The 17,744-nt window shown below is 40.7% G+C and overlaps 1 protein-coding gene across 1 annotated transcript; it reads left to right on the plus strand.

The window, feature by feature from the left end:
• The first annotated feature begins 814 nt into the window (after window positions 1–814).
• On the plus strand, window positions 815–16,348 carry Vgll1 (vestigial like family member 1). Its single transcript, XM_077106513.1, has 4 exons — window positions 815–1,028; window positions 12,029–12,448; window positions 14,251–14,310; window positions 16,332–16,348. The coding sequence occupies exons 1-4, from the start codon at window positions 815–817 to the stop codon at window positions 16,346–16,348; spliced, it is 711 nt and encodes a 236-aa protein (XP_076962628.1).
• The last annotated feature ends 1,396 nt before the right edge of the window (window positions 16,349–17,744 follow it).

Below are 17,744 nucleotides of genomic sequence, written 5' to 3' on the forward strand. Positions count from 1 at the left end.
TCTATTCAGCAAACAGCTATTGAGCATCCACTCTGTGCCAGGCATGGTTCCAGATACAGAGGATATGATAGTGAACAGAATTGACAATGTTATGGTCTTTCAGGAGCTTTCCAGTAATGTTGCTACAACTTATTCCCACATTTTTTGAGATCTGTATGTGGCTCAGAATATATCCGTCTGCAAGCCTTAGAGCTCATATTGTTTATAATTGTTAAGTTTCTAAGTCAGAGTCTGGGTGGAAGCAAGACACTATCTTACATAGATTAGGGCAGAATTTCATGGGTTTTATCCTCTTGCATTGAAATAGTCATGCTGCAAAGCAGTGTTTGCCATGCTAGCTGAAATTGTCCAGTACCCATTGCTTAGTCCTTTCTTGGGGAGCCTGTGTCTCTAAGTAGTTATGGGCTGACTCTGGCTCATTCATTTGGAAGAAGAAACTTCACCAGAAGGCAAATTACATTGCTATTTGGCCTTAGTGTCCTCCAGACACATCTCCTGTTGCTTTTCTAGTCTTGTTGTTTCACAATTCTCATTTGTAAGAGAAGGCCACCTCCAGCTGTTGGTAGAGCTTTAGGTTGTTTCCTGAATGCTGATCAGATTGAGCTCCTCAGCTGCTCACAGTTCAACACAGCATTGTTGTTGACCTTCAGGAACTCAGCGACTCCCCAGGGCTCTAGTGAGAGCCTGTACTTGGTAGGAAGAAATTGCTTGCCCTTAGGGATGGTGCTCAACTAAACAACAGCCAAACCCCTTGATGAAATAGTACCAGTGACTTTTTGTATTTGGTTTGCAGCCATCACCTGTGTTATTGACAATGGCAGAGATGAACAAGACCGACATCCAGCAACTCAAAGATCGTCAGAAGCCCATAAAGACGGAATGGAATTCCCAGTGTGTCATTTTCACTTATTTCCAAGGAGACATCAACAGTGTCGTGGATGAGCACTTCTCAAGAGCTCTGAGCAATATCAAGAGGCCCCAAGGATTGAACTCCTCAAGCCAGAGTGAAGATGTGATCCTGAGGAATGGTGAGCATCTCAGGAGGGAGGAGGCTGCAATTTCCTCTCCAAGCTTTCACTGTAAGCGCCAGTTTTTAATGCATTCTGCATGTGTATGTTTGCTAAAAGCAAGTCACACTGCCTAGTGAGGAGTCACACCTTTTCTTAGAAGTTTAATGAAAAAATGGACATTGTCTAATCAAATTAGTTCACTTATTTCATTATTTCTTCAACTGCATTTAGTGCTAGGTTCCCTGCTCAGCATACAATAAGAGCTTCATGACTACTCACTGTTACCATCAATCAGTAATATTATTCTTGCTGTTGGCCAGAGGGCAAGAACACCAAAGCATCCATGATAAGATAAATATGTCCTGGGTTGATGCTCTCAGCCTCCTTTCAACCAATAGTGGATAATCTGTGAGCAAGGGTAGGGGCCAGAGGGAGACTAATGAAGGGTCTTGCCACATCCTTCTCCCACCCTTCTCCGGGTCAGGGGTGCATATTGCTCAACAGAGCTATGTCACAATGTGCACATCAAAGCATGCAGATTTGGGGGAAAGTATGATTTTAATCTGGCAGGGGCCACAATACGTCTCTCATGGACCCCAGATACTTTTGCCTTCATGGAGCCCTTGATCCATAAAAGTATTAAAAGTTATATTTTATAACTGTGCTGTTATGAGATGAGGATAAACCAAGCTGAATTCCTTTTTAATCGGTATCATTATCACATTCATCTTTTTCTTCTGATTTTGAAATAAGTTACATCACTTCTGTGGACTGCTACAAGTATTCACAGGCCCTAGTCACTGGGCCTCTTATGCTTAATAGAGGCACCCCTGCCTGCCAGATGAGAATCAATATGGCTCCCAATTACCTTTTTTGAAAGGTGCAAATGGACCCAAGTCTGGTTGATTTTAAGAGCTTTTTATTTCGGTTACCTAGCCCACAAGTTAAATGTTTTGCTTCCATTGGAGGACCTGTGGGCCTCCAAGTGGGACACTTTGTATAAAGTGGACACATGGGGCCTCTGCCTGTGGGCAAAGAGCTCACCTGTTTCCAGATACTGTCACTCTGGTTCTGCTGTTTGGTCTGGACAGAGCACTAGTGTGTATCTGATGTACTCTCCATAGCAGAATTGACTTCTTTCCTAGGAATGATTTTTCCAGTCAAATGACTTGATTTTCTCAGAGAATCTTGTGGGTTAAGTACACTCGTGGAAAGGCATGAATTGTTTGGGTGATGTGGTAAAAATGAGAAACCCCTACTCTGTCATTTTACCCTGTTTTGTTTTTCTTCTCAGCATTTGTCACCACCAAGCACATTATATATATTCTTCTGGACTCCTTTGCACACCCTTTAGTCTGAATTCTATGGCAGCAGGATTTAGTCTGTTAATTACTGCTTTTTAAGTACATAGCTCAATGCCTGACTTACGGGAGGCACTTAATAAATATTGCTGGAATGAATGAAACTATGATTTGAATCATAGGGTATTGATCCTAAAGATGGGGTATGTAGTCCATTTTTCTGTTGCTAGTAACACAATGCCACAGACTGGGTAAATTATGAAGGAAGGAGATTGTTGTGGTCAAAGTTTGAGGGCTCACATCTGGTGATGACTGTCTTGCTGCCAGAATCCCAAGACAGTGCAGATATCACATGACAAGAGACTAAGAGAGCATATGTGTTCTCTGGTCTCTCTCCCTCTTCTCATAAAGCCACCGATAATTTAATCATGGGCCCCAACCCTGATAAATTTATCTAGTCCCCAATAATCTCCCAAAGGTTTCACCTCTAAGCATGATAGTTAGATTAAGTGCCCACCCTCAAAATATGTCACAGAGGACATTAAATCCTAAAATGAATTTCGGAGGGGACAAGTCATATTCAAACCATAGGGATCACTGTAGAGAGGAGATATGGTGTGGTACACAGCTTTAGAACTATGTAGTATGATGCCAACACAGTTCCACTACTTCCTAACAGTATGATTTCGGGGCATCTTACTTTTCTGCTTATGCCTCAATTTCCCTACTGCTAAAATCAAATATTTAACTATAGGAGAGTGCTTTGAGGGAGTCAATTAGATAAAGCATGTCAGGTAACAAGTAGTGAATGCTATATAGGTATTAATTACTTTTGTGTGGATGATGCCAAAGGCTGACATGTTTTTTGAATGCAGGCCTCTCCTATAGCCTCCAAGGTTTTTGGAATCCTGCTGTGTGGCTGCTGTCATGTTTTTTATGCCTTCTGACTTTACTTTGATTGAATTCTGTGAAGCTTATGCCTGGGAGCTTGGGCTTGCCCCTGTTTCTAGGCCAAGCCAGCCTTTACAAGCCAAACAGATAGGTGGTTTTCTTCCCTTATCTTCTTGTTGCATTTTCCCTGTGAGAATCTCACAAATCCCCTGACTCTGAAGATGTTGCCTCCCTCATGGAGGGTGGTGTGGGCTAGGCAAATATTTGTCTGGTGATTGAGCAACTGAAGGAAAGACTGTCTCCCTCAAGGCCCCTCTTATCATAGCTAAGAGTCAAGTTTCTCACGAACTCTGCTGCCTCAGGGGAGGGCTCCGTGAAAGAAGTCCAGTCCTGCTGAGGTTCTTATTGGACGTGTTAAATGACACACATACAGCTTTGAAAATGGTGGGAAACCTATAAAGTGGCCTTTCATTACTGACTGTTAGTTAGCATCCTCTTAACCCCTGCAGGTCAGTCACAGCTAAACCAGACTGAGGAGAACAGATCCCCATTCACGGGCTCCCGTCAAAGACTTGCCCACATTCTAAGGGCACTCTGTCAAGTCAAATATGCAAAGCCCAAACACAAGAGACCTGTGTGGCTAGGAAAAGCCATTGAATTTCCTGGCTTCCCTTCCAAAATCAAAGTTATTTTTTAAATTTACTTGTGTATAATTCATATGGACTGCACTTCAGAAAAGAAAATATAAGTTGAAGGTATCTTTGGATTATCTTCCATTTTGATGGACACTGGGAATTTTCAGTCATTAATTGGGGAAGCTTCAATAAGTGCAAGTTCTTGGGGGACACAGTCTTGGTGTACTTCTCAACCCATATTCCTCCTGAACCACCCCCAGCCCCAGTCTTGAGCAGGCCTGGTAACATGCTCAAGAACTGTTGAGAGAAAAGAAGCTATATACCTGACCACCTAGAGATCTTCTTTAACCAGTCTCAAAAGGTCCCAGTGGATCTTCCCTGCCTTCCATCTGTCATGATTAGCAGGGTAGGAAGAAACACTACATTTCTCTTTTAGTGTGAGTGTCTAGACAAGCTATAGTCATGCTGGCTGTTTATGGTGCCTGTGAATATTGACAACTTTGTGCCTCCACTAGGTGCCAGACACTACATTAAAATTATTACACTTAATTCATTCCTTAAAACCCACTATGATTTATAAAGTTCAAAGATAAGCAAACTAAATCCATGATCTTAGGAGACAGTATTTGGTCTTATTAGAAGATGTTTGTCAGGGTTAGTGATGGAGAGAGTGCCTGAGGGGGGCCTTCTGAAGTGTTAATCACATTCTGTTCTTCTGTCTGGGTACTCATTATCCAGTTCGTGAAAGTTCCTCCAGCTGAAAACTTGTATTTGTGAATTTTCCTGCGCGTTGCTTATATTTCACAAAACCACTTTGTCCTCATTTTACAGAGGAGGAAACTGTAACCCAGCAATGATGAGTACTCAGAGATGGGTCATCTTGCCAGTGAATGATAGAGATTGAAAGCCAGGTCTGTTTGACTCCAGAGCCAGTCTCTTGACTTTACTCTCCTGCTTTTGTAGACCCTGACAACACCACAGAGAGAGGGTTAATACCCATGAAGATGTTTGCAATAGTTAACACTTAGTGTGTACTTCCTGTGTGCTTGGCCCTTTGCTAGGGGCTTTGACATAGGTTATCTCATTGAATTTTCACACCAACCCTATTGGTTACTCCTTCTGTGCTTATATTTCTGGTGAGATAACTGAAGCTCAGAATCAAGTGACTTGTCCAAGATACCACAGCTAGTAAGGGGGTGACTATAGTGTTTGTCATCAGATGATCTTGATTCCATATTCTGAGCTCTTAGCCACTCAACTTTCAAGATACAGGCACATGTTTGGTATTTCACCTCTACCTTCAAGGAATCTACACTAGCTACCCCAGGGATGTGACTAGGAAGGAGGGATTGGGACTGAGCAGGGTTTTCTGTTATCCCAAAGCACGACTTTCTTCTCTAAGCTGTCCCTCTGCTTGTGGTGTTATTTTAACTTCAGGTAGTTCAAGGACTACCTGCTTTGATCCTGGGGTGAATGAATGAGGGATTATTGCTACCAGTTATGCTGGCAGAGAGGGGAGTGCCAATGTGTACAGACTGGACAAGCCAAAGTTTGGACATTTGTGGGACAAAATATATGTGTGTGTGTGTGTGTGTGTGTGTGTGTACGTGCGCATGTGTGTCTGGTTTAACCTTCAACATAAATCAGGACTGGTCTTACACACACACACACACACACACATACACACACACACACACAGCACAAAGAGAAGTGGGAAAGAAGAAAGGATGAATGGAAGGGAAATCAGGCAATTATGGATTGGTCTTTACAACTGTCAACTCACTTTTAGGAGATTCACTGATCAAATGGTTTCTTAAATTTTTGCTTAAAAAATAGCTTAGCTGTGTGCAGTGGTATGTACCACTAGTCCCAACTACTTGAGAGGCTGAGACAGGATTATCACTTAAGCCCAGGAGTTCAAGGGCAGCCTGGGCAACAGAGCAAACTGGCATAATCTACCTTAATCCTTTTCAGGGCATTGCTCTCAATGACTTCTCACTAGAGTCTACCTCTTTAAAAATTCTGCTACCTCTCACAATGCCCCACTGGGGACCAAGTTTCCAACATGTCATATAAGATTCTGTCTCAAAAATGAGCTTTTTTCTGGGGCTGGAGTTGTGGCTCAGTGGTTGAGTGCTCGACTAGCATGTGTGAGGCCCTGGGTTCAATCCTCAGCACCACATATAAATAAATAAAATAAATATATTTTTAAAATGACCTTTTTCTAATTATAAAAATAATATGTGTTCATATCTGAAAATTTAGAGAATACAGATACATATTCAGGAAAGAAAAAAACACATGAACATCTAATCACACCTGCTAATTTTTACATAGCATCACTTTGCATAAGCTGCTTTTTTATTTGACAATAAGTCTGTTTGACAATGAAATTTTAATAGAGTTCCATTTCATGGATATATCAAACTTACTAAAATATTTGGACACTTAGGTTATGGTTAGTTCCATTATATTATAAATATCACTTTGAATATCCTTGTAGCTAAATGTTTGCATTACATTACATTAAATACATCTTTAAAATAAATTGTGGTGAGTGGAATGACTGGGTACTATGGTTTGGATATGCTTTAAGTGTGTCCCCCAACATTTTATTTGTTGTATGTTAGTTTTTATCACTGTGACCAAAATACTTGTCATAAACAACTTAGAAGAGGAAAACTGTATATTGACTCACAGTTTCAGTACGTTGTCAGCTGGCTCCATTGCTCTGGGATGAAGGTAAGACAGAACATCATGTCAGAAAGGTGTGGTGGAGAAAAGCTTCTCAGTTCATGACATCCAGGAAGCAGAGACAGAGAGTAAGGGGCAAGAGACAAGATATAGGCACCCCAGGGCACACCCCCAGTGACCTGAATCTTTCAACCATTCCCACCTACTTACAGTTTCCACTATCTCCCAGTAGTGCATTCAGATATCAACAGGTTAATTCACCACTGAGATCAATGTCCTTATGATACAATCACTTCCCAGAAGCCCCACTCCTGAACATTACTACACTGTGGACCATGCCTTCAACATATGAGTCTTTTGGGGGACATTCCAAATTTAAACCATAACATGTTGGTAGCTTGGTCCTCAATGTGGCTATATGAGAATTAGAGGAATCTTTGAGATGTGGATTCCAGTCATTGGGGGAACTGTCCTCAGAAGGGATTAAGGTAGTTCTCATGGGACCCAAAGTTAGTTCTTATGAAAGTAAGTTGTTATAAAAGAGTTGAACCAGATCCCTGAATCACTCTGGTTCTTATCTCACCATATGATCTCTCTTTTCTTGCAATTCCCCCATCTTGAGGCCACCCACCATACTGTTATACAGCTAGGAGCCTTCACCAGAGCTGGTGTCATGATGTTTAGATTTTCAATGGGGTAAACCTGTTTGTTTACAAATTACCCAACCTCAAGCATTTGCTATAACAATGAGGGAACAAAACAATACACTGGGTCAAAGTGTACACACAAATTTTAGGATTTTAATATATGCTGGAGAATTGCTCCCCAGAGATGTTTATCCCAATCTGTCACTTCTCAACTCCCTGAAGTGTGTGAAAGTGCCCAGCTTACTGCATTCTTTGGAATATTGTGGAAGCACAGCCAGTAAGAGTATGAGGTTTGGAATGAGCATTCTCACTTACCGACCATGTGGCCTTAAGGCAAGTTACTTTAACCTCTCAGACTCTATTTACTCATTTTGGTTACTGTGAGGATCACATGAGCTCATATATACAGAGTGCTAAGCAAAACATCTGATCCATAGTCATTGCTCAGTAAACCAAAGCTAATCTATATTTACAAATTGTTCCTGCCCACTTTGGATATCTTATTCCCTGGGGATGGACATAGACTGAGCAAAGGCTTCTGAAATCTTTCCTGTATAGCCAGTATCTACTGTATCCTTCATTCCAGCCCTGAAGTGCTGCAACTTCTGCTGCTGTTGTGGGCTTCCCAGCTCAGTCCTTTCTTCCTTTACATTCTCTGGCACTAGGTAACTAATGGCAGGGTGGATTCTTTAGGCTTCATACCTTAATTACCATCTTGTTTCTTCCTGGGTTGATTATGCTGAGTGTTGCAAACCAGAAAAAAAGAGCCAAACGGGGTTTTAAAACTGAAATGATTAATAGTATGAATAAAAGAGCTACTATTTATTGAGATCCTAGTATATACCAGGTACTATGCTAAGCCCTTTTGCATGGATTGTTTTATCCAATCTCACAACAGTCCCAGGAAGCTCAGAGGGGGAGGGGACTTGCTCGGTGTCACATGACTAGGATATGAAAGATCTGGGACTGGACTCCAAGCCTGTCTGACTTCAAAGTCTGTGCTCTTAACAATTTTGCATGCTGTTCTGCTCAATATGGAAAGGTTCAGTTTGAAGGGATAGTTCAGTTTGAAGGTAGTTCTCATGGGACCCTAAGTTAGTTCTTATGAAAGTAAGTTGTTATAAAAGAGTGAACCAGATCCCCAAATAAACACACACATGCACATGACTGAGTGCATGTATTTGTGTGTATGCATACATTTTTGCAACTATGTGTATTTGTGTGCAATTTTGTGTGAGCGTGTATGTGACTGCATATATGTGTATGCATTCATTGAAATGGCATTTAGTCAAGTCCTACCATATGTCAAGAACTGTGCAAATTCTGGGGACAAGATGGTGAACAAAAGAGAAATGATCTCACCTCTCTTAATATTTACTGAGTAGAGGAGAGGGCCAATATCAAATAAATGAGTAACTGAAGAAATTATAGGATTACCACTATGAAGGAAGTAAAAAGGATGTAGTCACAGAAAGTAACAGGATAACAATCTTTGGTCTAGAAATCCAGAGAGAGTATATATGGGTAAGAATTAGTGATGTCTCTGAGTGTGCTTGGGAGGTAGGAAATGGCCTACCACTTTCATCCAAAGAGGCAGAACAAGAAATGAAGATTAGTGCTCTGTGCATAGGCCTGGTTTTAGGACCAAGGGCCTCAGGAATTACCCATATATATTTCTGGAAAATCCTGAAATGTCTAGAAGCATGTAAGCATTTGCCTTTATGCCAGAAGACTATCTTCCACTCTATCCCATCATGGTAGCCCTGGCTCCCGTGTGATGGCTATGACTCCCTATTCCAAACAAATTTCTATTCATACAAAAATTAAATACTACTCTCTCAGAAAAACTCTCTCTGGATTTCTAGTCCAAAGTTTGATATCCTGTTACTTTCTGTGACTACATCCTCTTTACTTCCTTCATAGTGGTAATCCTATAATTTCTTCAGTTACTCATTTATTTGATATTGGCCCTCTCCTCTACCAAGTAAACGTTAAGACAGATGAGATCATTTCTCTTTTGTTCACCGTCTTGTCCCCAGAATTTGTGCGGGTTCTTGACATGTGGTAAGACATGACTAAATGCCATTTCAATGAATGCATGCACATATATGCAGTCACATACATATTCACACAAAATTGCACACAAATACATAATTGCAAAATTGTATGCATATACACAAACACATGCACACACACACATACACACATCCCTTCAAGCTGAACCTTTCCATATTGAGCAGAGCAGCATGCAAATTGGTTAAGAGCAGGGCTGGTGTTGTGACTCAGTGGTAGAGTGCTTGCCTAGCACATGCGAGGCCCTGGGTTTGATCCTCAGCACCACAAAATAAATAAATAAATAAATAAAGGTATTGCATCCAACTACAACTAAAAATTAAATATTTTTAAAAAATTTTAAAAAATGATTAAGAGCACACACTTACACACTAGAAGCATGGATGGAGCAAAAGGTATGGTCTAATGTCCAAGGTCAGAGTATATGGAGTGAAAGCCATCTGGATTCTTACTGAAAGAAAAATCCCAACCTACCCCAAGAGTCTTTGAATCAAAATGTTCCTCACATGCTCTTTATCTGTTAATGTAGTTTGTGGTTTGAAAAGGCTGCAATATCATCCCTGAGGTGTGTTCATTCTCTTTCTCTCTCTTCCTCTGCCTATACACACACACACACACACACACACACACACCCCTCTAGAGGTAGCTAAGAGGGGACAGTTGAGTGGAAATGTCACCAGAGCCACTTCTAGTAAGCAGTAACCTTGAGTAAGTTAAGGATATGAAGAGATATTCTCCTCTATCCACAGTGAAGGTGGCCATGGTTGCCAGAGTAGTTGGCTCAAGAAACCTGAGAAAGCATGGCCAACTCAAATGTAGTGTCTCCACACCATGGGCCACCACCAACCAAGCCTGGTCTGGAAGAGTGAGTTTTTCCAAGCCACCTATAGCTATTGGGTTGTTGTGAACTCATAATTGAGACATCCTGTGCATCCCTCCAAGCTCCCATTCAGACTGTACTCTAGAGCACCAGGTGACCACATAGGACTTAAACAATGGCACACTACCTACTCCCTTTAACATTTCTATTAGAAAACTCTGGTAGGTAAGCAGTTAAGAAAAATATTCAAAGCACCCTGGGTCCTGATTTTTATATTTCAAGCATTTAGCAAGCATCTAAGTCATATGTATGAGATCTCTGAGGACAGTCCAGATGGAAACTGTCCGTTTTCAGAGGCTATGCTTTGTTTCTAATTTGTGCTTAGGACATGCAGTACCTTCATCCAATATGAAACATGGACAGTGATTATATGAAATCAACTTAATCACTCTGTTTGTACCACACAGTGCCCTGAATTGCTACTGGCCTGGAGATATCAGTTTTCAAAAATAACATTTATCCCTGGGAACACACCCTAATGTATTTCCTTGTCCTTGGTTTCATTAGAAGAATCCCACCATTGCCAATTGCTCATTGTAAATGGTATGAGATATTGAGCAGAGTGTCTGCCATGTGGGTTTAAGCTTCTTTTTTTAAATATCTGTGTTACATAGAAAGCCAAGGTAATGGGTGGGGCCACTCCTGTAAAACTGTACTGGCCTCTCAAATGTTTTTATCTTGTACAAAATCCAGTCAAACTGAACATTAAGGAGATCTGGGAGAGGTGCCCATGGAGGGAAAAGGGCCCAGTGTCTCAGGATCTCCTGTCAGCCAATCTTCCTTTGTCTCCATACTCATGTCCCCCTCCTCCAATATCTTGGATAGATGAGAGGCTCCAGGATTTTAACACCATCTGGCAGAGTTATTTCCCTCCTCCCCTTTTGTCTGAGTGGGTGTTGAGAATGGAGAAAACATGTATCCATGTTGGAAGCTATCTTGGAGATAGCAGATTTAGCTATTAGTTATAATAGGCACAATTAACATAGTGTCTATGGAACTAAAGGAGACTTTGTTCCCTTCTAGTGTGTCCACACAGAGTGAGCAAGAAGAAACTGACTTGCCCTAATAATTCTGCTTTTAAAGATGAGGTCCAAGCAACTACTATTTTTTACCCTTCACTCATTTCTACAGTTCAGTTCCCTACTGGGCTAATCTGCTTTTTTCCCCTTTGGTTCAGTCCCTTAACATCTCTGTGCCTCAGATTTCTCTGAGAAAAAAAAAAAAAAAAAACACAAACAAACCTTGAGTTGTATTAATGACCAACTGTTGCCTGTTGAATAACAACAAGCAAGTGTGAAACCCTTTTTAATGTTCTATGGAGTCCTCCTATTAGGTGTATTTAGAACAGTAGCTATGAAATAGAGCTAAACAATATCAGCAACCAAACACAAATTAACCACTTTTGCTTCTAGAAAAGTTTTATTAAGGGGCTAATTTGACAAGGGGACAAAGATGTATGTACAGAGTTGCTCACTGCCATGTTATTACTATAACTTAAAAAACAGAAGCAACTGAATTGCCCACAAATATGACATCTGTTAATCCATTATTCTCTCCTATAGGAATAGTGTATACCCATTTAAAAAGTTGGTGTTTGGCTCAGTTCATTGCTATTGGAGGATATTTGTATATATTGATGAAGCAAAATCAGCTTTAATAATGATACATGTTGTAAAGAGAATGCATATATGAATAGAAACAAATCCTAGAAAGAAGTACAACTAAAGGAGGACAATGGCTGTTTATGAATACTATGATTAATGTGTGTGTATTTTATTTTTTCTTTATTTTCTTCAAGTTAATAAATATAGTATGAATTAACCTGAAAAAAAAAGCTACTTCCATTTCGAAAATTATAAGTAAACACCTGACATGTCTCCTAAATCTTTTCTTCCAGATAGTGACATGCCTCCAAATCAGTGGCGTTTCTCTTCTCCTTGGACAAAGTCACAGCTGGAAATGCCGCGTGCAAATAGTGCCAACAACAGCAGCTTGAATATGTCTGGTCCCTTGGCTGTGAATCAGTATCCACTGTCTCTGCCTGAGACCCACTCTGTTCAGCCTCGGGATCTGTGGCATTTCCCCTCCCTAGCCAGCCCCAGGTCCCTGGAGCCTGGCTACTCTCATGTCTTTCCGGATGGGCACCTGGTTCCAGAGCCCCGGCCTGATGGGAAATGTGAGCCTCTCCTAGGTCTCCTCCAGCAAGACAGATGTCTAAACTGTCCTCAGAAATTTGCCACGAGGGAGGATCGCAACCCTGTCCAGATAGCCGGAAGCACAGGATTGCTTTTCAACCTACCTCCCAGATCAGTCCACTGTAAGGAAATGCTTAGAGATAATTGGAGGATTTCCTCTGAGGGGTTGTGGTCAGGAGTGACTTGGCATTAGATGGGCGCTAAGACTAATTGCTGCCATTCTGGACATAGGGCTTCTGCTGAGGGGGTGGAATGTTTTGTGTAAATGTTCTATATATTTTCACTAAGCTTCATTAACACTCACAGTTTAATGGTTAAAGGGTTACATAGATGGCCAGCCAGATGGGTTTGGTCCTCAATACTCACCCCAGACTGTTGACTTGGCCTAACCCTAGAAAAATGATGGACTGCTGCCTAAAATTGGAGGGTCCCACATCTACCTCATTGGGAGCCATTAAATAATCTGTTTGCAAAACAGAGCTCTGTGACGTACCTACAGGCTCAAATGTTATGCTCCAAACAGGTTGACAACTAGCAATGATGCCAGGCTCCTGGGCAAAAACAAGGGCAATCTATACCAACCATCTGCTCCACACATTAAAATTCAAAGCAACTGGAGAGGCTGTCTGGAGATGGCTGTCTGTGGCTTCCTCCTTTACACTGGCTTGCTCTTGCTCAGTTTCCCTTGGGTCATTGCCCCCTGACAGCCACCTCTCCCCTTAACTGAAAACTCCCTTAAGAATCACTGAGTTTATCATTCACTCGCTCACCCAACAAATATTTAATTGGGGTCTACTAGATGTGAAATACCCATAAGAAACAGGACTTCCTGCTTTGTAGAAGGACAGGGAAGAACTGGCATAAACCATGCTTTCAGTAAAAATGTAATCTACTCTGCTGAAAGATTTGACTTTCATGTGAAATACTTGTAATAGAGTAATATATATATATATATATATATATATATATATATATATATATATATATATATATAAATCATACATTCATGTGACCAAGTCTGCATTCTGTTCTCTGGATTAATTTTCTTTTGTAGTTCCCTGGTCTGTACATATCTGTGGTTCTATGCCTGAGAGAAATTACTGGAAGCAGTTTTTACTGTGAACTAAAGATATAGTACACAAAGGGCCTGTTTAGGATGGCGTGCCTAAGTTCAGGACTGTGTTCCATCCTAATATTTCACAACAAATGTCCTGTTAAAATACCATTGTGTCATTTCTAAAGTTTGATTAGCAATGCATGCAGAGAGTAAATCATAAAAATGTCATGCTTGGGATACCAGTGAAAATTCCCACCCAATACTCTTTTGCAAAATATTCTCCTCCTGGATTCAGAGGGAAAGTCAGACCAACTGTGTTTGTATATATGCCTGTGCATACACATAGCAGAGCCCTTAGTCAACAGTTGGTTAGAACACACATGGCTCAAATCATCATCTTTCAAACATAATGACTATATACACTTCAGATCAAATTCAGCAAATATTTAGTGAGCCTATACTATAAGCCAGGCACATCCTGGCAAACAAACTGATAATACAGGCATTATCCTATTCCTGAAACCTCTAGACAAAAATTCATGAACAAAGGTTTATCATCAAAGTCTCAACTGTTATGAGATCTTCACACATTCCTACTAATGTTGACAATCAGTCATATTCATTGCTGACTGACCAGGAACTGTTGAGAAAGTGACCTTTAATTAGGAACACTGTCTGTAAGATGGGAACAAGTTCTAAGGGGCCTTAAGAAAACAAGCTCCTTTGATTTTTAGTATCTATTAGGAGAAAATAGGCCAGATGTTCATACACTGAGAGACAATCTGGTGCCCCTGGGTAGCTGCTGGGCAGTTTTTAACCCAGCCCTGGAGATTTAATTGTTAATCATGCTTTTTTATTTTTTTTCAGGTAAGAAAATATATGTCTCCCCAAGTCATGGACCTGCCAGTACCAACCTTGCAAATGAAAGTAGGTATCCAGTTCAGACTTTGATAGCTGGGTTCTGTATCCTGAGAACAAATTTGAGGAGATTATATTATAAACATTAGGGCCTCTAGCAGCTGACATGCGTCTTATTTCTATTATTTGGGATTTCAATGGATAGAATTGGTTTCGTTGTAGTTTCAAGGAACTCAAGTACTTCAGATCTTGTCAAATTTCTTGTATATTTTCTCATTTCGCTAAAGAAGCGATTTTATTGAGTCCTTTTCTCTCAGCTAAACTTACCTGAGGTAACCAAGGTGACTCACAATAATGAACAAATCCATGAGGATCAGCTTGCTTTGTCCCAGATGTTCGGCTTTCAGTTTAGCACATAGGGGCACCCCAGGACTCTGTGATCAGGAAAATGTGACTCAGGCCCAAGACAAAGACTCTGGGTTCCATGCTCAATTTGAAAATGAGGACAATCTGGGTGGAATGAGAAGAGGATCTGCATGATCTAGGTTTAGGGTTCAAATTCCAGCTTCATTACTTTAGCCTCAGGAACTCAGTCACATTTATTAAGCTCCCTATGCCTCAGTTGTCATATTTGGAAAACAGGCATCAAATTATTGCTTACCTCATGAAGTTTCTATGAGCATTAAATGGAATAGTCTATGCAAATGCTTAGAATAAAGTCTGGCACATAGTAAGCCATCAAAATGTGTAGGCTTTTTGGAAGGCATCCTGGTATCCCAAACTATGTTACACTATGCTATGTGTTTCACAGAGGACCAACAGGAAGAAGCACCACCAAAGCCCTGGTTTCAGGCATTTTACAGTTTAGTGTGAAGAGGGGTTGAGGGTGATATATAATACTCCACTTCAATGTCAGTTTAACGAGAACTGAGACTTTGAGGGGTGAACTGTCATATCCCCTATACCTGCAGGAATGCTTGACACAGAAATCCATATGTATTTGCTGAATGAATGAGTGAATGAATGCTAGAAACAATAAAAGAATATTTAAAAAGGAAATAGCAAGAAAATTCCCATCCAAATAGTAAAAACACACTTCATGTGTTTGAGGCTGTTATATAAAACAAATCCACCTATCAACCTCAGTGGTTAACTGGCTGTGCCCAGATGAGGTGATACATTAAGGGCTAGATGGAAGGCTCATAGCTGAGTCCAGGCCCAAGGGAATGATATCTAATTTATGAAAGTCAGGATTGTGATATCCCCTAAGTACTTGTTAATAGTTCCTATATTATTTTATTAGAAGTTGTGAAATTGCTGATAATGTAATGATGCATTCCATTGTTCATAGGCCCCAAAGAACAACATTTTTTGGGTATTGACTGTGAGCTAGATACCACACACCTCATCCTGCTTAGTTTCCACTACAAACTTGTGATATGTATATGAGTATATCCTAGGTAAATCACACAACTGATATTCAGTAAATAATGGTTGAATGAATGAATATCTCCATTTAATACATGAAAAAACTAAGTCTCAAAGAGGTGAAAAGACTTGCCTTTAGATTACATAGAAGCAAGTGACAGGTGTAATATTATCTCTTTGCTCTCACAGTGTCATACAATCCTCAAAGCAATTCCAATTTAAATATATTACATAATAGTAAAAATTAGGTACTGGTGAGACTAATTTACTACATGGGTTTACTATCCATCTGTGGCTAGGACACTGCTCTAGCATAAAGGAAGAGGACTGCAGAAAGCTCAAAAAGCAAGCAAAAGAACAAAGAGCAATATTACTTGGGAAAGGGGTATGGGGATGACCTTCCTTTGCAAAGAGGATTCGAGAGAAAGCCAGGAAAGGGTATTTGGTTATGTCAACAGCTTACCACTATTGCTCTGGGCAGAGGGAGGCTGCAAGGAATAGGGAGGGGAGAGGGAGACTTTCCTAGAGCTCCAAGCAAACTGACCACAAACCCCAGCAAAACCAGTGCTCTTAAGCATGACATCAGTCTCCCAATCTTGCCTAATGCTAAGATCCACTAGAAGCTTGTTATCTGCATGAATTGTGCTCCCCTCTTCCTGTAGGAGTAGATTTGGCATGAGAAACAGTCACATTGGCTTGTATTGTACTCTTTCTGTATTATTATTAACTTCAGTTTGAAGTGACCTGTATGAACCTTTCAGTAGGAATTTTTGTAGTTCCAAAAGATTTCCAACGTGAGGCTCCAGATAAATATGCTGCAAAAGAAGAAAGGCAGAGTCTCTCCTGTCCCTCCTATATGGACTTAACCCCCTCATGTACCTATGGGGTAGAAGCCATGTGGAGCATGCCTGTCATGCACAGGGCCTGTCCCATTGATGCTGAAGGCCCTCAGCATTGATCAAATAATCTATCAATCAATCAGTTTAAATAAAAATTCAAAAAAGAAAAGGAAGAAAGAATAAGAGACCCAGTTGCCACCTACAGTACAGGCTCTATTTTTATCCACATTGACAGATGGGAAAATTGAAGTTTTAGGAGGTTAAGTAACTTGTCCCAGTGAGTAAGTGGCAGTTTTCTCTGACTTCAAAGTGCCTGATATTACCCACTAAGCTAAGGTGCAGCTTGACCACACAATAAATCAACTCTATCACATTTAGAGACACTGCTTCCTTAAACAAAATAATAATGATTTATTGAACATATATGTGCCAGCTGGGAGCTTCATATACATTTGACTCAATTCTCACCAGCATCTTAGGAAGTTGTTATTAATATCTCCATTTAACATGAGGGCTGTAGGACTCAGATAGGCTTGGTAACTGGCCTAAGGTCACACAGCTAGGCAGTGCTGAGTCCAGGACTCAAACCTGGGCTCATCTGACCTCACAGGTATCCTCTTTTTCATCATGCTTATCCTGTTTTTCAGGAAGCCAATCTCCAGAGAGAAGAAAAGATCTGTACTATTATTAACTGCGGTTTGAAGAAGAGAAATATTCTTTCTAAACCTGCTTATGATTTTCTACTGTGAATCCACAGGGTCTAGAGACCTCACTGTCCTTTTCTTTTTCTGCCCCTAAAGAACATTTCTGCCCTCCCTAAGATTGTGCATTTCTCTTCCTTGGTAACTATGTCCTATAAGAGGGTTTTCCAAACTTGCTAGGTGATTTCCCAGCATGTTAAAGAGCTGTTCCAGGGTGGAGGGCATAGAGGCCCGCCTGCTTGTTCATACCTACTGCACTTAGAGATCACAGCATCTTGATTCTCCCCAGCAGTAACCTTCGAACCAAGGCTGACCACATGATATTTATTCTATGGGTGGTTTAGTCAACTTTCTCGCTGCTGTGACTAAAGGATCTGACCAGACCAACTATAGAGGAGGAAAAGTTTATTTGAGGGCTCACAGTTTCAGAGGTCTTAGTTTATAGAAGGCTGGCTCCATTTCTTGGGGCCCAAGATGAGGCTGAACATCATAGAGGAATGTGTGGCAGTGGGAAGCAGCTTACATCATGGAGATT

This window comes from Callospermophilus lateralis, chromosome X, assembly GCF_048772815.1.
Source record: "Callospermophilus lateralis isolate mCalLat2 chromosome X, mCalLat2.hap1, whole genome shotgun sequence".
Lineage (NCBI taxonomy): Eukaryota > Metazoa > Chordata > Mammalia > Rodentia > Sciuridae > Callospermophilus > Callospermophilus lateralis.